The following is a 21,422-nucleotide window of genomic DNA, read 5'->3' as shown; positions in this document are numbered from 1 at the left end:
TATAAGAAATACAAAACATCTAGAAAACACAGTTGCATTGTAGTCTTAGTAACAAACTTAGATAGTTATAAGGCTGTACTCACCTATAACACACATTTTCAGTGCAAGGATTATGCACTTTGACAATGACAAATACATGTTGAAAGTGGGAACGAATATTTTTTGGAGTAAAAGGAAGTGCTCCTGGCTCTTGAAAGACTATGGTAACTATGTCATTTCCTATATGCCTTTTCCTTAGCAGCTAGACAAAAAAAATGCATTGAAAAATTAGTTATTAAAAATAAATAAATAAAATCATAAATACATCATCTTAGGAAAAAAAAAAGGCAAGCCAAACCAATACAAATAAAGCACAATTTTTCAGAAATAACTTTTATTGGATTATGGATAACAACATATCAGAACTGCAAAAATACAAGGAAAGGAAATTAGGCTAAGTTCACAAAAATACTAGTGAATATTCTTACATCTCCACACTAGTACTCCATAGTTTCTTCTCGTTTATATTTTATTCTATGAGAAAAATGTATTTCTCTTATTCTTACTAATGCTAGTGAATATTTTCACATCTCCACACTAGTACTCCATAGTTTCTTCTCATTTATATTTTATTCTATGAGAAAAATGTATTTCGCTTATTCTTACTAATGCATAACTTCAGTAATAAATAAGTGTTGCATCATTTGACATTTCTCACTATCCAAAAAACTGTACATCCATTCCCTCTTTACAGTGTAATACTTGTCTCTACAATAAAAATAAAATATTGCTTCTATGCCTCAATAAAACTTCCTTTTCCATGTCGCAATACTATTAAATACTGTCCTTAATATCATGATCTTAATTTAAAAAAAAATATTATCATGAACTTCCACCACAAATGTTAACAACTGCATACTTGAGGAACAGAACCACATCTGCCAAAGATTTTGCATTGTCAACTAATAACATAAAGACACTTAAAGCTGTACCTTAGCTCATGTGTAACCAAAAAATTTTTAAGAATAAATTTACTTGAAAACTTTATGACAGAGCAAGTAAAAATTTCTCTATCAAGATGATTTCATGGAAAAGAATCTTTCTAATAAGAGTATTTTGTTGCAGTTTTCCAGTTCCACTAGAAGTTAGTATTTCAGCTACCAACCACAAAAAACAAAGTTGCACATGCTAAAGCCTAGAACCCATAAGTATATTTGATTACAGCCCTTAAAAAAACATAAAGGATGATATTCCGAAGGTAGACAGAAGGGCCAAAGCCACAATTTTAAACACTAAGTACATCTATATTATTTTAAACATAATCAAAATCCCAAATACAGATAAATAACTAAGACTTATGAAACTTGAAAACAGACATAGGAACAGAAAACAGTATTTGGTAAGTCATGTGGCTCAGTCAAGCTCTCAGGTTTCTAAGACTAATATGAAAAAAATTGGTTATTTGAGCCATTTAAGATACACAGACTGTTGCACACAGAAGTACACTTCGAGGAACTGATCACAGAACTACGTGTGTCAGGCATACTTTAATTTGCTTATGTAGAGAGCCACACAATTAGATCATAATAGGGCAGCACAAGTTAATGTTTAGAAGTTATTACTATCTCACAGGTTGGAATTTACACCTCAGTTAAATTTGTAAGCAACCTTCCAATTATGAGGTACGAGGTGATTAATTTCTGCCCATGAAGTACCCAATTACTTGTTCTTGCTACAGTGGTTCATGCCTCTATATTTCCATAGCGTAAATAATAAAAATGAGAATGCAATCCTCTTTAAAATTACTGCTTTCAAGAGTATTTTCTGCTTTTGTGGACCCCTTTAGGAGGTTCTGCTTGCCATTGTACATAGCATAAGCAAGAACAGCATTCACTTACTTGAAGGTAAGTTTTAGAAATGTTTGAAATTTTACTAGCTAAAACTTTTAAAAAGTATGGCAGTTCCCATATCCTGTCCCTAGGATATTTTTCAAGAGTGGAAACCTCTACAAGGCACAAAAAAAAAAAGAAATAGGAAGACAGGTTATTATTTTTAAGAACCTTACCAAGACTGCAGAGATCTTAATGACTCCTCCAGTTTAAAATAAAACCAGTGTAACACTTATAAATAGTTGTCATGCATAAGTGATCAGTCAACTTCAACACAATGCAAAAGGCAAAGCACAGTTGTGGCTGTGCACAGAGGATCATAATGCAAAAAACTTCTAAAGTGGGGAGAATTAAAATGGGGTGATCTGGAACATGGCAAGAAGTGCTCTGAATAGGATAAAGGATCAGGAAAAGAATAAATAATTGAATGGAGAAGAAGGAGGGAACACATACCTCTCTGGGAAATAGGAGATAAGGATAGCATACTGAAAATTTAAAAGGAATTGAAGGAGACTGGGACTCAGCAAAATGATCCATAAGAAACCCTTTTCTAGTTTCCATTCTATAGCCTAGATTTTTCTCCCAACTTTTACCTCCTATTTTGTTTGGGTGTTCTTTTCAAGTTCTCAGTTTCCCCTTCCTCTCCCATTTTGAGGTGTGCTCAGGTTTGGGCGTTTTTGGATGTTGTAAAATTATTTTTTTTTAATCTGCCTTTCTAACATACTCTAAAGAATCTCAAGCCAGTACTGAGCATTGATGTTGACAGGAGCTCTCAATTGGGTGCAGAGATTACAGAGAATTACTTGCAGTAAGAAGGCATCATTGTCATGTTAGAATTTGAAAATAAATTTAATCAAGTATGATAGGCAGCAAAAAGGAAATCAGTGAAGTGTTATGTAAGAATACAAGACACACAAAGGGGAGTCCAGTCAGGAAAATATGTTAGAAAAGCAGAATCCATTAGATTAAAATTATTTGCACTAAATGATAGTTATTATATTTATTCTCAGATTTTAGTGATTCAATTCTTAATTTTCAGATATGCATCTCTGAAGGAAAAAACTGTCTTAAAACTTAGTATATTAACAGCTTGTGCTCCGCCTTAAAATCTACCCGCTTCAGTAGGATTAATTGCTTTGTCAAACTGCAAAACAACAAGGAATTCTTGTTGAAATAGCACTGAAATATACTCTTCATTCAATTAAATGATGAAGTGTTAAGAGTCAAATAAGAAAATCTCCAAACTTATTTTAGTACATTTCTAAAATAAGTGGTTTCAAAAGTTTTATTTTCAATTTGGTTTCTTAGCCAGTACCAAAACCAGAACTGAATGGCAAAAGCTCTTTCAACAGCTCTGATCAACCAAGTTTGGTATAACCACAGGTCTTGTTACCCAACTATTTTAACAGTAGTTAAATGCAACAAGCTTATTTCATTATTGCATATCTGTTTCATTTTTAAGTTTTCATAAAACCAGGTGAAAACTGATTATTTGAACAGATTTGGATTAATTAGGTCTGACCACGTGAACACAAGCAGACTGCAAATGTGTGAGTGGGAAACTTGCAAGGGAATTATTTGGAAAGGGACATCACAAAGGTAAAGTTTAAAGGGGAAAGCCTTGAACTGCTTTGAAGAAAAGGCCAGCAAAGGAAAAGGAACTGGCCATACCAGGGCTAGTTGTCTTCTCCATCCTAGGGAAGGAGCAGCTGACTTGAAAGTTCCCAGCCTATGTTGCAGCCAAAATAAAAATTACCTTGCTCTTTGGATCTCCTGCTGATTCTAAAACTAGAGGGATGTCCTGATCAGGGACCAAGCAGGGCGTAGTTATATCCTGGAAGAAGCAACAAACAGTTCTGGTGCGGCCTATTTTTGGCTCACAGGTATTTGGAACACGAACAATGCTCAGTGCTTGCTCGCTGAAGGTCACCGTTGTGGATTAGGAGGAGTGACTGAATACTTTGCCCAGTCATTACTGAACAAGGCACATGGGGAAAGGATGCGACAACCTCAGCCAGTACATACATAATATGCTAGTAGAAAATAACTATTGAATGGGGGGCTTCATTCCTAACATAACCTAACAGGAAATTTACCATGGTCTCTAACTTCCCCTTATGCAGTGAGCCAAACCCTGAAGAGACTTCATTATGTATTTTGGAACTAAACAGTAAGAAAAAAAAACAATAAACAGTTACTATAAATCTGTTTTGCACATTAAGGCTGGCTAAATGCTAGTAATTTGGGTGCACTTGTCACATTTCATTAAGACAGTGTACATGCTGTGCAAACACTGATAGATCTCATCACCTGAAAAATAATGTGGTGGGTCTTCAGATAGGCATATTGCTTGAACTTGGAAAACTGCCACATTATTTTGATACCAAGAAAGCCATGAATAACAACATAGTGCTTCTGCTAAATATTGAACCTTTTAAAGGGACAATGATGAGAGCTTACTAAAACGCTGTGGAAAGGAGAGCTAGGGAAAACCATGGAGTTAAAATTGAAAGATTTTGCTGTACACAAGAATCAGCACCTGACTATAAAGAAAGACACATAAGGAAACTGTAAGAATGAAAGAAAGGTACAGGAAGAAGTGAAAGGACTGTAACAGGGGGTGGCTGAGCAACACAGCAGTGAAGCTGACAGACAAACAGCAAAAAAATATGAAAATAAGTAGATCATGGCAAGAGGATATCTTATTCTCACAAACAAGGAAAATTCACGAAAGACAACAAAAGTAATAAACTCCAAGTAAGGCCATATTTACTGTCAGTGCCTGTGATTTGCTATGAAAATATTAATTTTTGCTTTTAAGGCAAGCTCATTCAGTGTACTATATCGTCTTAATAGGGTACAGTTTTCCCTATTTACATGCATTTCCTGTCAAAGAAATGACAGAACTCCTAGTGCATTTACTAAATTAATCCTGTTTTGTAATAAGATGCAACTGAAAGTTTAAAGAAGCAGAACAATCTGAAATCAGTGATGAAGATCCAATCCCTTGATTACTAGCTATGTCACAGTTGAGTGTCTGATGAACATTCTGTCTCCTGAAAGCCATACATTTCAGGAAGTGAGTCATCTGAACTTTGTGTTATTCTTATGGTGAAAAGTTTGTCTTTTGATTCCTAATTTATTTTCTTTAAACCACATCTAAATACTAATGTCATAACTGTTTGCTTGAAACAGCTTTTCAAACAGTTCAGAGCTCTATGCACTGATTATTTAAAACACATAACATGATATACTTTCTTCCATTGTTATTTTTATTTATCCCTTCTGAAGAATTTCAGTACTTTTATTTTATCTTTCTCTTGCCGCCTTGACACATCTCTTTCTGCTCACACAAGACCTATTGATAGGATAGACATGAAAGATACAACTCCCATATGGTTCAACAATCAATCAGTAAGCATCTTTTGTGTGCTGTTCAAAACCAAAGTGAGATAGCATCCTTATTTCATGACAGCCTTTCACAATGACTGAGATGATTGTAACTTGCATGGCAAGGTAAGAATATTCCAAAACTAACTACATAAATCAACACTTACTTCTGCATACCTGGAAGAACATAGAGCAGTAGCACAGAAGGTTACAAACTACCATCAGTCTGATCTATGAGTAATTCTTTTAAGCATTAATACTGATATATTATACCAAATGTGCTTGTACGTTTCAGTTAAGTCACAAGAAATATCTTAGACAGGCAAGACAGAGTAACCTTACTGGTGCACCGCACACTTTGGATGCTGTGCTGGTTTTTAGCCATCCTTAATGCTTTGAAGACATTCTCAATTATTATATAAGCAAAGGGAATTCTCGAGAAATAAGAAAAATACACTGCAATTTTCTGTTTTCACAGACACCTTGAAGGATACAGTTTACCTGTATCTATTACTAAGCTCAGACATTAATAAACATTCACGATCTGTAAAACAAGGATTAAGTGGAATAGTTTTAAAAATCTTATTACATGCATATTTTAACCATAAGACTATTTTTAAGATTCATTCCATTCAATGTTTAAAACATACATAAGATGTGAATTCAGTCCAAACTGAAAACAACACATTCACCAGAGGCAATATTGCCTTTTAATAATATAATGAAATAGGGTACATGGGATAAGTTCCTGAATTATAGAGAATAAAATCTTATAAGATTTCTAACGTCTTACAATATTTCAAGAAAATAAATATAATTGAGTCATACTTCTTTTAAAACAATTCCATTTTCAACCAATACTATTAAAAAACCCCAAAACTCAATGTCAAACATTTATCGTGTAAAATTACAATGAAAAGCTAAAAAGACATACCTGTTGCCTGTTACTGGGCATGTATGGAAGCATTGTTGATACATGAAACATTAATTCATAATCTTTATAGGTAGTATAGAGGGAATGAGTTCCTGTTGAATCAGCTGAAAATTAATTTAAACGCAAGAAGGTCAGTAAATTACAACATTCATACTACTGTTTAGGACACCGCTCTTCATGCTCTGATTTCAATCTAAACAACTTATATATTTTTTTCACAATTGAACAAAACCATCAGCTAAAAATCTAGTATTTATTTTTGTATTATGACATAGAGCAGTCCTACAGAAAAAAACCCAAAGAGTTTGCTGTCTCTGAGACCTAAATAAACTAATTTTAAATATATTCGCATATCACCATAAAAACAAAACACAGCTACTTGAGTGTAGTTTTATATAACATGTATTTCCATTATTTAAACATTAATAAGGACAATTGACTAAACCCATACTTTACCAAAAGTGAACTGGCTATTTCAAACCTAACATTAAAACACATGTTGCAGAACAGACATTTTTAAAACATAAAACATTTGTATAATACATATATTTGAAAATTATTTATATAAATTTAAAATATCATATGAATTAACATTTTCTTTTATTTAGAAAGTATATTAATAGTCAGCATTTTGTGATGTTTACAGTAAATGAGTTTTACACTGCAGTCATAAGTTAATCCTTTTTATTACTATTCTTCAATTTGTACATACTATTTAAGTAAGTACAATGAACTTTTAAAAAGTTTAAGGTTTAACTCTATTGAACACCCTATTGAGTAAGGATAACTGCCAATTTTTCTTCTCTTTTTCCACATTCACTTATTTTTAACATAATTTTATGTTATCTACAGCAATAAATATTCTCTGGTACACTCTTTAACACACTGTTTAACATTTTGGAGTTTTGATCTGTTTTGAAGAGTAACTATATTACAAAAATAAATCAATTAGCCATGTTAGTTCTCCAGTTAAAAGTATATAAAAGTATATAAACATACACTTCTTTATCTGCAGCCCTAAATCTAAAAAATCTTTGTGTGTATACAATTAGGAGCGCATTCATATGTAAGTGTGCTGGGTGTATCAGTTATGTCTGTATGATAATTAAATTAACTTCATTTATTAAACACAGATTACAGTTGCATAAGAAATAAAAAGCATAATTTCAACTGAAGTTTGTTATTTAAATGTTGCAAAAAGAAATAAAAAGCATAATTTCAACTGAAGTTTGTTACTTAAATGTTGCTAAAAGAAGGAAACCTTATTGCACTCTTCTATTTCAAAATCTTAGCTGAAACTCTAATTCCATTATAACCTTTCAGTGGCATTTTAGAAAGACAGCTTTGAAGAGATAGAGAAAATATGTTCCAACAAAAAACCATTTTATCTCATTTCCAATAGACTGATATGTTTTAAAACATATACTAAACAAATTATATAGTATTGAACTGGTAAAGTTTCATTTAATTCCCTTATTTCTTTATCTCAGGGTTTGGAACTGCATGCCACTAAAACTGCACTAAAGAAGGGCAGAAAAGAATTTTTATATATTCCATATGTTCTGAACATTTGCACTGGGTCTGGCTTGGATGCAGCTATAATTCTTCATGGTGCTGTGTGTTGTCTGTGTGATCAAAGCAGTGCTGGTAACACACCGATGATTCAGCTGTTGCTCAACAGTGTCCGCACAGCATCAGTGCTGCTCTGCCCCCACACTGTCCCCTATCCTAGGAAGTGTGCTGGGCTGGCCAAGGGCTTGGGAGGAGAAAGCCAATCAAATGGACCAAAAACAAATCCCATGCCCTATAAAGTTATGTTCTGCAGGAAAACTGGAGCAGGAAGAGTTTTTTCATGGCAGCTGTTGCTCAGAGAATGGCTGGGCATAAGTCAGCTAATGGCAGGTGGCGAGTGATTGCCTTTGCATCAGTTGTATTGTTGTCTGATTCATGTAGTGGTGGCTTTCATTGTTGATTGGGGTTTTTTTGTTGTTGTTTTTGGAGTTTTTGTTTGGGAGGTTTTTTTGGGGGTGGGTTTTTTCCTTTCTTCTCTTCACTCATTGAACTCTCTTAATCTCAACTCACAAACTAGAGGGTGGGTGAGCACACAAGAGGTGGGAGCTTATTTGCCAGACAGGGTAACCCTTCACAACATTCTACTTTCTCTATTACATAAAAAATGGACAAACCAATTATCCAACCATTAAATAAACATTTTTTTTAAATAAACAAATTCTAAAAAGAGAACTTTTTAGAGAAAAACCTCGCAGCTAGTCAAGCATTTAAGAATATAAAATTTTAATACATTTTACTCCTACAAGAACTAAGCAAGATTTATTACTGAAACGCTGTGTCTACCAAAGATACAGCTCCCAGAGACTACATTATTACACTCCTCTGAACCTGCAGGCAGTCAGAACAATGTATAATCTAAGTCTAAATATGACACACAGTAATACTTCTTGGTTGTTAAGTATAACAAAAATGTGATACTTAAGCCAGTATTTTACATTTAATATACTACTGTATCTTTTTGAGTTCTTAATTCCATTTTGCCTGTTGCAAACTATGAGGACACACTATGAAAGGACAATATAGTTAATGGCACACAGACTTTTAAAACATTAAAATCATGTTACTGACTGATACATACACAATGCTGATCAGCAATGTAAGTTCATACTGAAGCATAGCAAATACAGAAACTGAATTTGCTGACTAGCATTTATTTTCATATGTACAACTTACTAGGTGACATTCAGTCATGCTCTGATTGGGAAAAAAAAAAAAGAAAACCCAAACATCCCTTACTCCTTTCAATTTTTCATCCCTATTTATCAATTCATTCCAGAAGTCTGACATCCACAGCATGTTAATACATATTTCTAAAAATTAATTTGAAAAATGATTTGTTATTATTCAGTACTGAAATGGGATGCAATAGTCTCTAAAAAGCTCAAATTGTTAAAGGGAAACAAGCATGGATTTGAGCAAAAAGGCAATAAAGTTATTGGAAATAAATGTGGTGCTTATAATAGCTTGACACTATGTTAAAATGAAGTATATGAATAACAAGATATCTTCAGATCATAGGTCATATGATCAGCTGTCAAAATCCTGCTAAAACATCATTAAACTAAGAATTAATTTAAGTTAAATAAAAGAGCAGTAAAAACAGTACTAATAAAGAAGTGTCTTAACATACTGACTTTTTTTAACCGCAATACTTCAGTTCCTATTTTGCTACAAAATCCAACCAATTTGTACAATTAAATTTTTATACTACTGCACTTAGGGAACTGGAAAGACCTGGGGAAATAGCAGCACTAACACAGCACTGAGGTAGATTAAAAATTATCAGCTGAGAAATGATGACATGCTTACTGTGCATGTGTGAGAAACCAGGAAACTTGACCGCTTGTGTTTGTTGGGTAAAAGTAAGCATGTATATTTAGCTGAAATAAGGGAAATTGCTCCATATTTTGAAATACATATATTTTTGTTGCCTTTGAAAGAATAAGATGCTAAAGTGTACCTAAATGGGGAAATATTACTCATGTACTATGATTTTAATTAAGTGAAAATGAATTTTTTAAATTGTTTTGATTTTCAGTTCTCCTAATGCCACAGAAAAAGTAAATGATCCTTCAGAAAACCTTTGATGCATGCTCTTACCATATGCTTCATCTTCCTCATTTACCATATAATCTTACTATTCAAAACCCAAAGTCAAGAGCATGAAAAGGCAGCACAATTTACAGATGATCAGCTGGATAATTATCCTTTCTCCCACAGCTTGAAACATAACTTACTTTTATTATCTAGCTGCGCCCTGTATTTACTGAATCCTTTTAGCCGTACTCTCTGGCCCAGTAGATCGAGGAACTCTTCAAAAGCTGGTCCTGCCATCTCGTTGTTATACATTTCTTCTTCTGTGCTTTGGCCTGCTTTGCAGTAAAGGATACCAATCTTATGTTGAAAACTCAGCTGAAAATAAAAATTAAATAAAAAAAGGAAAATTTACAGAAGCAAAGGAAAGTCAACAGTAGAATAAATATTAATAACTAAAATAAAACACTGTTATAACCCCTGACAGAAGACATCTGAAAATGACAAAAAATAAGTGTTCTGATTTGGGAAATTAAGTCACCACAGGACGAAAACAAAAAAGAAAAAATCCACGAAAGACACCCTCCAACTCTTGAAAGAAAAGTGGATTGGCATTTTTCAAACAGATAAAAGCAGTACAAAGACTTTTCACTTTGTTATCTATAAAAGCACACTCTACTTCATGCTACAGTACAAAAAATTTAATTAGCAATATTTGTGTATTGGTCTTTTTTTCTCAGCTTTTAAAGAAGGTGAGTTTATCGACCCTCATTTTTACCCTTTAAAGTTCAGTTAAAATAGGCCCTCAGAACAGTCATTTCTATTACATGCAATCCTTTGCCTTCCTCATAAAATCACACACTGTTAAAAATTATTTGCCATTTTTAAAAGTATACCTAAAACAAAAAATGAGATTGCAGTCAAATACTTTTGCTAAACCGATTCTCAGTTATGGAACATTACACAAATAAATCACATCTATTAAAAAATAAAGTACAAAAACTATAAAATGTTAGGTATAAAGAGAGTCATTACTTCTTGAGCAGACCATTTTCCTCTTTAGCTTTTATCCACACTTAAGCTGACAAAGAGGAAACCTCCATGTGGATGGATTCGTCCTACTATTCTTAACCAACACCTTCCAGAGCTTCACAAACTGACAGAGACCATCAGTGACACCCAATTCCCTTCAGACACTTATCTACATTCATGACTCAAATCAACTCTCCAGCAGTAGACTTCTCTTAATCAAACTTCAGGATTAGTGTCCAAAATGCACATTATGCAAAGACTGGACGTGTTTCTGTTAGAGCAAAGGTGACAACGACAGCCTGTTTCCCCTTAGTCGTAAGGAGAAAAAGGCTTTGTGTAGGAGTGAGCCTTTGTGGAACCTGCTCTGGCAGAATGCCCTTGACCAGAGAGCAGTTAGGAGCGAAGGACAGGCTTATAAGGACAGGAATAAGGAATAAGGTTTCACCTGGCCAGCCTAGAACACAGAAGAGCCAGAAGCTGTAAGTTTGATGTGGAATGGGATGGATGACCATCTGAGATAAAAGGGGATTCTGGGTTATGGATGCACTGTAGGAGCTGCCCAAGCTAGACCCATGAAACCTGGCGCTATTGGTTCGCTCCAGTACTGGTTCGCTGTCATTTCCTTTTGACTAGCATTAGGTGCTATCCCCATCCAGAGTGCTTCCTTGATCCCCATTTTAAAGAGAGTTAGGTATTTAACAAAAGGTTCCAGATTGCACACCGGTGACTATTTTATTCAGCGGAAAGCTAGCATGGACAATTCATGAAGGAAACTGCAAAATAACTGGTCAAACGAACATTAGCTATCAGGAAGCAGTGCTGTTACTTGACACATCCCAGCAGAGACTTTAAATGATGGTGACCACACTGTCACCTCTATACCAGCCCTGTGTCCAATAGTTTAACTTAAACCACAGGGGATTTAAGTTGATTTCCTTGACTTCACACTAGAATTGACAAGTAGAGAAGTTAAATGCTAAATGAAGCCACCAAAAATAGAGACAAGGACTAAGAGAAAAGAGGCATCTGGGCAAAATATTTGGCCTAGTCACACTTTTTCATTCTGCAGATGCCAGTCATTCCTGCATTTGTTCATGAATATCAATAATATTCCAAATAGGAGTGAAGTATACACCTATCTTAAAGAACAATCCAACATCTCACAGTTTAAACATTGAGCTAAGAGACATTGAAAATGAGGATCTGAGACTCACCAGCCCAAGATATGAACTAATCCTGGGATTTGACTTTGTAGACCATCAAGAACTATACAATTCTGAACAAAGTCAATATTATAAAAAACACTATTGCTAAACAAGCTGCAAGCTCATATGCAGTAATCTGAACCTCCTGCCCTGAGTTAGAACCCTTCACAACTATGAAATTAGAAGATCTGAGTAAAAGAACTCTCAGCCAAGATCATGGTGGCTGTGCAGAAGCAGAGATCAAGGTACATTTACAATGTCAGTGCCTAAAAGAGTAATAACTCAATGAGCTTTGGCAGGATCTTCTTATGTCATGCATATAACTGGCATGAAGAATTATAAGAATATTTAAAACTGATAAAGTTTGCCAGTTTTGAAATGGTACCACATGCTTATTCAAGTTTTTTTTAAGTAAATGATTGCAGACATGGTTCCGATTTCATTATTTCCAAATCAGAAATCTTACATTTAGTTATATTTTACACTGAGAACAATGTAATATAACATGACACCACAAAAAACCTGCTAAACCCATTTAGCTACTTGGGTATGTGATATGTATTGAAGGTGCATAGCAGTCCTTCCTGACTCAAAATGATTGTGCTCTTGGCAGAAACACTCACTACTGAATCTTGGCATCCTGTCAAATTTTTGCACAGATTATTTATAATGTAACAGCAACTTGTTGATTTTCATCATGTGAGGATTTTAGATTCTTTACTATCAAGGAACATCAAGAGATTAGACACACAATAGCCACTAAATGTCACTGCAACCAATCTTAATTTCCTTGGTCTTTTTTAAACTTTATCCTATAGCTCAGAGAGAAGTGAGCATTCTTAGAGCAATGTGAGGGGAATCAAAAAGTATATACAATAAACAATCATTAGCAGAAATTAGAAAGGGAAACTAAGGGGAAGATAGGGAAAGTTTAAAAAAACCAGCAGTAGCAGATAAAATGTTGACTTTTCTTGCAAATATACAGCTGAATTTAATGATGACCATCATATGACAGAATAACTGGGAAAAGGCAATTTCTTAACATATTCAAATTAGATCAACCATCCAATTTACATCTAGTTTCTACTGTCATTTTTAGAGACAAAATTTAGCCACATGTTTCCTTCATAACCCATATTAGATTTCACAGAAAAATTATCAAATAGGTAGAGAATGAAATCAAAACATCAAAGCCTTCAGTTGGCTATGGAAATATGTAAACATTTAATACTCCATTTGACAAAATTTATATCACTCTGGTGACAATACTAATCTTCCAGATCATAATTCATTTTTTTAAATTCATGGTATTTCCAACAGTCATGATCTGTACTTGCCAAGCATAGCTCTTTTTGTATTTACTTGATTAATAAACTGAATGCATTAAGTACCCAAGAGGATTAAAACAAAAAATTGATCTCATGCCAGTTCTTGGCACAGCTTTCTGTCTATGTTCAAGTAATCACCTTGTAGTAAGTGGTACATAAGATATACTAATATTATGTTTTGTCAGGTGATAGCCCATTTAACAATAGGGCTGAATTTCAGAACTGGTTACACAAAATAAAAGGAAGTGCTATATATTGCTGTTTCTCAAAATGAGGAGATGATGATTAAACAATCACTCTGGTCATTACAATAGACAATCTCAATTTCCAGTTTTTGGGAAGTACTGTTAGTGAGTTTGAAAAATATTCAGATCAGATCAAACACAGTCATACTCAATACTGCCTTGAAGATATTGCCCCTCTGAGAGTGAATATAATTTACTAGATTAACCTAAACTCACTCTGAAGCTAAAACAGAGAGCAAGAGCACATCAGGAGCTCTTGGGTCCAGAATTTGGTGCCTCTGATTTCCCTGTATTTTTTTTACCAGAAAAACTGACAAACACAGAAGAAAACAACATCATTCAGCAAAATTAACACCATCCTCAAACATTAATGTGAACAAAAGTACTAAAATTAACATATAAAAGATAGCTTAACAATCCATCCAAAAAAAGCCAATTCTGTTCCTCTGACTACATGTGCTTTGTTTCAAGCAATTGTTACAGGCACAAGGAATTCTGGTAGATACCACCATTAGATGCAATTACTGCATTCAAAACTGAGTCAGCAATAAAAAATTAACTATAGCACCATCACATTTAACTGGTTCAATCATAGGATTTGACTTCAACAGATAGATACTTTCACCTAGGAAGTAAAATCTTCAATTTAAATGAACATTTTTTTAAAAACCGTGGTTTAAAAACCATCATAAGTGTGTCCCTCACAAAATATTCAAAAACCATAAATTTAACTACTAGCTTTGAATGAAGCAGATTCACTTTTATTGAACCTAAGAGACCTCACCATTTTCTCTCAAAATTTAAGCCATTTGAATATTTTATTGCCATGCAGTTAATTCAGTAGTCTCAATCACATTTTCAGTTCTATGAATACAGAAGTATTCTATTTTAGTAAGAATTCAGCAAATTCATAAAATACAAATGCATATCATAAAATGATATCGTAAAAAATAACCAAAAATTTTAAATGCAGAGACTTAAGACACAACATGATTTGCCTCCTTACCAACACACAATACTAATAGTGTTAGATGTATTTTCATTTGCATTCAACATTTGTACATATTTAAGTGCAAATACAGATTGTGAAAATCCCTTCTTGCTGATGTTAAAACTTCATAATCTTTCACTCAGCCATTGAAAGACAATCTCCATAGACCAATATTTATTTTCTTCAGCTGAAATGTATTTTAAGAACTATTTGCTTAGAAAAGCAAACCTCATTTTGTCAGTGAAAAATAGTCAGGTTTCTCTAAAACCAAGAAACTGACTGGTTTGCATTGCAGATCCATGTTAATTAGCACTGTCTGCAAAATATTTAATAATTTTTTGTTCTATTTATCTAAGGAATAGTCTTTAAAAAGAAGGCCATATGCCCTCTTGCAACATACCCCTTGTTCATCCAGTTTAAGCAGCTGCTCGGGAACTTTCAGTGAGCTGGAAGCCTGTCTCAGGCACTGGATGCTCAGCTCTGGTATTACATACTCCAGCACCTCTTTCAGAGGCAGACCTCTTGCTGTGCCATGACGAGCAGTGGATGGTATAGCATCTTCTAAAATTGCTCCTCTAAGCGTCGTAAGCTGTAGTAAAGGTAAAACACACAAAACATTTTTAGCTCTAATACTCTAAACCCTAGATAAAAACTTCAGGTTTTAGCAAAAGCATGGAAAAAAGAAATGGAAAGAAAATCACCCTCATTTTATTTTTTTATCCAGTAAAAAAGAAAATTCATCAATAACTTTTAAAGACCAGTTAAGCTTTCAATGTCTAAGTGACAAATATATTTTTTGCCTAAAGAAATTCATGAAGCATGTTAACAATTTATTACAATTACTAAGAATATTCCTTTTCTGGGGGAGGGGAAAGTATTAAAGACACCAGTAAAATAAAACCAGTTAATTTTGCCATACTACCCTGGCAAACAGTAGTCAAATGTGAGGCTGGACACGTGAGATAAGCTATAATGAATTGCAAGTTTACTTAACCCATTCACCTATTATTTAATCTATGCTGCTTTATCTTCATTGGATTTGACAAAAAGAGATTAATTTCTTAGAACTGGGTCACCTGGATCACCTTTCCACACATACATACATGGATACCACATTTTTGGCTATAAAAAAACCTAAACTGAAAACCAAAATTATATCTATATCTATATCTATATCTGTTTTTACATCTGTTTGCAAAAGCACAAGAGCCCAGTGATATCAGGACGTCTAGCTAATGCTTCTCAGTATCCTAGTCAAAAATCAATAGTCCTAAGGATTCCAAAAATTTACGGTTGTTTGCTGCAATAACATTGTGTGTTTTCATACAAATCTAAGGTAGTTGATGTGATACATAAATTGTTTAGCAAGAGATGTTAAATTGCTTGAAATAGAAATTATGAGACTTCACACACAACATCCACAAGCAATTTCTTCTTTCAAATAAACCATTACTTTATAAATATATTAATACTCCTTCTGCAAATCATCCATATAGAAGTACTTAGAAACATGTCACAAAAAAGCTTCTAAGAAAGTATTTTGAAATTAAATGAAAAAATAAAAATAAGTCATAATACTAGTTTTTCTATTTTACAGCTTCCTTTATCCCTACATTTCTTAATCTTTCATTTCTATAATTAGAAACATAACATCAAGCAGCCTCATCCACACTTATCTTTAGCTATGTTAACATCTCTTCCTTGCTTGCACCTTGCAGTTCTCTTCGGCCAACTTACCTCCTTTTAGGTGCTCACTCAAAAACACAAAAATTTCATGTGGTACAGAAAAGGAAAACTTTATTCAGGAGCAACTACGTTTACTAATGGTACAGGAAACATCCTTTCCCATTAAGAGATTTACTTTCAAAGTTAGCAATGTAACCCCAGACAAACAACTAGTATCCTAAGCTCTAAGTAAAATTTTCCATTGCTTTGCAGAATTATGGAATGAACATTACCTCACTTGTCCTGAAAACTATACGATAGTTGAACTGAGATCCTTCTTTCTCCTTAGCATCTTCAACCTTTTCCCTCCGGATGCTGACTGCTACAGGTCCAAGATTTTCATCTATTCCAAAGTAGTTCTGATGCTCTTTTGCACAGGAATTAATTAAGAGATAAGAGTAAAGGATGAATCTCCTAGAAAATTTTCATCAAATCTCAAAAAAAAAATTCTGCAGCAAGAAAAAGAGATTATTTTTAATTGAACTATGAGGTCTGTGAATCCACCAGCTGGTGATCTTCTGAACTGTACATTAAGTACATAAATCACAAATGCTAATTTTGATGAGCAAAATGGTTACTCATATCACATAAATTACTGCAATTGCTGCTACTATTAATTTTTTTTTTCCTTTTTTACTGCAAAATTAATCTTTTTGCTTCATGCCATAGGAAACTAGTTTGGAGAAACTGTATCTACATAGAATCTTGAATAAAAGCTAAGAGTCTTCAACAAATAAGATTTATTCTTATTTATAACTTTACATTCCAAGCAGCAACTCAGTCTCAACAAGGGAAAACTGAGTCTAGTAACTCTTCAGTGTTTGATGAATAGTTAAATTCATCCTTGAGGCAACTGGTCCAGTCTGGGAGAGTAAAGCACTAGGAGCTGAAGAGAAAGATCATTAGAGACCATTTAAGGAGACCAGACACACTCAAATCCATGTGACCAATCAGGACTTGTGTTGAGACTCCACGTCACCACCTTTGAAAGGTCATAGTGAGTAGTTACAGTCACCTCTAAAAAGGGCAAGAGGGTCTGGGAAGCCATAGAACAGCCACAATAAATTTTAGTTCCCAGGGAGATTAAGGAACAAATTCTCATGGAAGACATTTCCAGGCACATGAAGGACAAAAAGATACGTGGAAACAGCCTGCATAGATTTTAAAAATGCAAATCATGCATGATGAATCAGGTTGTTTTCTGCAGTGATGTGACTGGCTTTATGGATGAGGAAGGAGCAATGAATGTCACCCACTTGTGCTTTAGCAATGCTTTTCACATAGTCTCCCATAGTATATCTGTGTAGCTAAACTGAAAAGACATGGTTTGGACATGCCTTAAAGAACTGTGATCAGTAATACAAATTGCAATTAGTGGCCAGTTACTAAAATGTTTATCAGAATTTGATGGTGGAGGTGTTATTGTTTAATAGATATTGTTTAATACATTATCTAAATGATGGAATGGAGTTCATCCTCAACAAGTTTCTGTCCCTGACCAAGCTCTAAAGGAATAGTTCATGTATTGGAGGTTAGGACTACAGATGAGTGCAACAGATTAAGGAGAATAACCAGCAAGTTTTTAACAAATCAGGAATATGTGCACAGGGCAGACAATGAAATGCATAATCCTTGCAGTTTTAACAAAAGCAGGCAAGGGCAAAGCCACACAATTAGAGTCCCACAGCTGTAGGGTATCTGTGCTTCACTTTCCACTCTCCTCTTCCCCTGGAGGCAGCTACTGCTGATCTGTGACAGCTGAGCTGCATGTGAAGCAACTCTTAAACCACTTGAAGTTTTCAACCTGACACTTTAAAACAAACTCTCATTTTGACAATTTGAGAAAATGGACTGAAAAAGCCTTATGAAGACCAACACAGAAATGCATGTAGAACAGAACAAGCTCATACAACAGGCTGGGAACCCACTGCCTCAGGAGCCTCTCTGTGGAAGAGGGCTGGGTACCCTGTGAGCACAGGCTGCCCAGCAGCCAGCAGGACCTCCCAGCAGAAATGGAGGCAAGTATGGTCACTCCGGGCAAGAGCCTTGCAGCAGCTCAGGAGAACATTATGCCTTTCTGTTTGGCACTTTTAAGGCACATAAGAAGCACTGTCCAGTTTTGGACAGAGTGGGATAAAGCCAACAGACAACTATGAAGACAATTAGAGGGCTGGAGAATATAATAGATGAGGAAAGGCTAAAAGAAATGGGCTTGTACAGCTGAAGAAAAGGAGATTAACAGGGGAAATTACTGCTGGATCCCACGAGCCACTGGGAGGTTGTAGAGAAAGGAGAAACAGACTCTTCTCAAAGGTACAGTGTTAAAGAACAAGATGCAACCACCACAACATGCAGCCTCTGAGTGGGGGGAATCCAATACAAACAGGTTTCCAAGAGAAATTGTGAAATCTCCATCCTTAGATACTGTAGAAAACCTAAAGCCACGGCTAAAGAGAAACAGGTTTTGAGCAATCTATTCACAACCTACATTTAAAGGGAACTTTAAAAGAGGGAATTAGACTGGATGGCCTGCAGAAATGTCTTCCAATCCAATTTATGTTATATTTATCCAATTTATCCCATATTTTAAATAACAATTAATTGACTAATTTCTCCTTAAATATTGTCTGGATTAAAAAAACATTTGCTAGCATTTTTGAGCTAGTTTGATACTTTAAGTAATGTATTTATAGAAATACGTAAAGAATTTTTTTCCAAAATGTCTTTCACTAAGAAGTTATCCATACTCTCAGAATTAATGCAAAAGAATGAAATCATCTCTACATAAAATACAGTCTTATTTCTCAAATCAAGTTTAAATTAAGTTTCCAGTAGTCTTTCAAAAATCTATCTATGAAGTATGCAAGTGGTTCCAATCCATCTCCTAGTGGAAGGAAAATAAGCATCAGTACATTGCAACTTTTTTGGAAGGAACACCTGGAATAAAAGAGAGCAAGCATTAAATTATCTGCTCATGCTCTCCATCTACATTCCTTTCCCAGTCTGAGAATTCTACCTGAGTGGATAAATAATGTACCTTATGGACTTTCTGGTGTTAAATTAGAACTTTGATTCTAAATGGAAAATTTTATCAAATGGAATAGGACTTCACAGAGAAGACAGGGCGAGGGAGAGAGAAAGAGAGAAGTTCAGAGGTCAAACACTTCCAGTAACATAAAAGCTCCCCACAGCTGCATAATGCAGGCTTTGACATAAGGTAAACTCCTCAGTTAGAAGTCTAGAGCTTTCCATTTAGATGTAAATCCAGAAAAGAAAACTAGAAAAAATTTACACAGCTACTAGATTTCTTGGCTGCAGTATTACTGAGCAGAAAAATACAAGTGTGTGCAGATACCTACTAATTTCTTGTACAACATGAAAGACACAAACCCAAACACACTATTTATATGCATTAAAAAGAAAATAGATAAACTAGAAAAGTAAGGAAGCTGAAGCAAATTGAATAGCACAGCTACTGATATTCTGGGATTTGGGGAAAACATTTTTAATTCAAGGCATCTTCTTCTTTTTTTAATTTCAAAAAGTACAAACTCATTAAGCTCATTTAAATGTGTTTATGTTGGTTTAAAAGAACCAGCTGGGGAGAAAACAAGAAAATAAGTGCTATTTTCTAGCTGAGATCTAGAGAGATGCTAAAATATTTGTCATTTTTTACTTTTTCACTTTGAGGAATAGTTGTCATTTTTTCTCCTAACACAAAAGTCTTAATTGTACAAATCTGAGTTAATACCAATACTTTGATAAGCCTGTACATTTCTTTCAGGACATTTTTTTCAATCCCATATCAGCAGATAGTGTCAGTAACATTAAATGGTTGCAAGCATCCCTCAAATAAAAAGCATGGTAATAATAAACAAGTCTTGAGGAATTAGGAGGATAATTGCACAAGGGGAAATGGACAAATCAATGATAATCAATACAATGAGATAATATATTCTAACTTTTAGAATTCTCAAGTGAAAACTGAGAAGATATATTCAGTAAATATAACATATTTTATATCAGTTGCAATGCATTTGATTTTAACATTAGTCACAAAGCTTATAAATATGCAGTATAAAACTACAACTCATTTCAGAAAACACTGAATCCCAAATCTCACATTTCTTGAAAGGGAATGGAATAATTAGTGCTACACATGCCAGGGTGTTTCTTCCATGCATCTTAAAACAGAAATAAAACTGGTATGCTGACAAGTGCCAATTATAAAACTGTGAACAAAATGAAATGTTCAGAAAGCTATTTTTTTTTCATATATATTTTCCTAAAGGCAACAGAAATCAGCGTTAGTATGTAAAAATAACTATTTGCTCAATTGTTGTTTCATCCTACCACAATGATTTTGCTGCACAACTAAATCTAAAAATTAGCTAGGAGAGCTCACTGTCATGGAAGAGCATCACGTAGACCCAGTATGAACATAAATGTCAATTTTTCTTTTCAATATGGAAGTTCTGGCCAGCAGCAAGACATCTTGGTGCCCAATGCAAAATGTCTGGATTATTTCCTCCATCCACCGTAAGTTTTGCTTAGGTGAGAACTGTATTCAATCGGAATTAATGTGGTGATTCCTTACATGCTTGATCCCTTAATATAGTAGGTATTAAAAATGAAGATTTTAGTTTCATCAGCTTGTTTGCCCTGACTTGCTGCATCGTAAAAGCCATTCAATACAGATTTCTCTCATTTAGCCTCTGTTACAGCTCTAAAAAAGATAATGCAGAACAGGCCATAGCTTTCATATCATTGTAAAGGTAAGAAGGTAACAATTCATTACTGGATATTAAATGAATCATACCATATTTACTTTTGAAGAACTCTACCTAGAGAACAATTAGTAACATTTAAAGTTTCCGAGTTTTATACTATGTGGGACAAACCTCTGAGAAACTCTGATACTGTTTCAGAACAGAAGTTAATAAAAACTAATTACATTGACATCAATTTTCCAGAAAGGTCATTAGGTTTGTTCATAACGTAGTATTTAAAGTGGATTTGAGTATGCATTTGCATTTCCTTTTATAATTTCTCTGACAAGATTTTTATTCACAGAAGTGTTCCACACTTCAGCACTTGT

General features: G+C 34.3%; 1 protein-coding gene across 4 annotated transcripts in view; it reads right to left on the bottom strand.

The window, feature by feature from the left end:
- SIPA1L2 (signal induced proliferation associated 1 like 2) overlaps positions 1-21,422 on the bottom strand; it is a 129,139-nt gene that overhangs the window by 52,986 nt on the left and 54,731 nt on the right. For all 4 annotated transcript variants that reach the window (XM_053973596.1, XM_053973597.1, XM_053973598.1 and 1 more), the window contains exons 4-8: positions 16,558-16,691; positions 15,000-15,188; positions 10,002-10,176; positions 6,193-6,296; positions 84-241 (exon numbers count right to left, since the gene is read on the bottom strand). In XM_053973596.1, coding sequence (XP_053829571.1) covers positions 84-241; positions 6,193-6,296; positions 10,002-10,176; positions 15,000-15,188; positions 16,558-16,691 — 760 coding nt within the window. The remainder of the gene's footprint in view (positions 1-83; positions 242-6,192; positions 6,297-10,001; positions 10,177-14,999; positions 15,189-16,557; positions 16,692-21,422) is intronic.

The sequence above is a fragment of the Vidua macroura genome, chromosome 3 (genome assembly GCF_024509145.1).
Source record: "Vidua macroura isolate BioBank_ID:100142 chromosome 3, ASM2450914v1, whole genome shotgun sequence".
NCBI lineage: Eukaryota > Metazoa > Chordata > Aves > Passeriformes > Viduidae > Vidua > Vidua macroura.
This window is presented reverse-complemented; position numbering and strand designations above follow the sequence as displayed.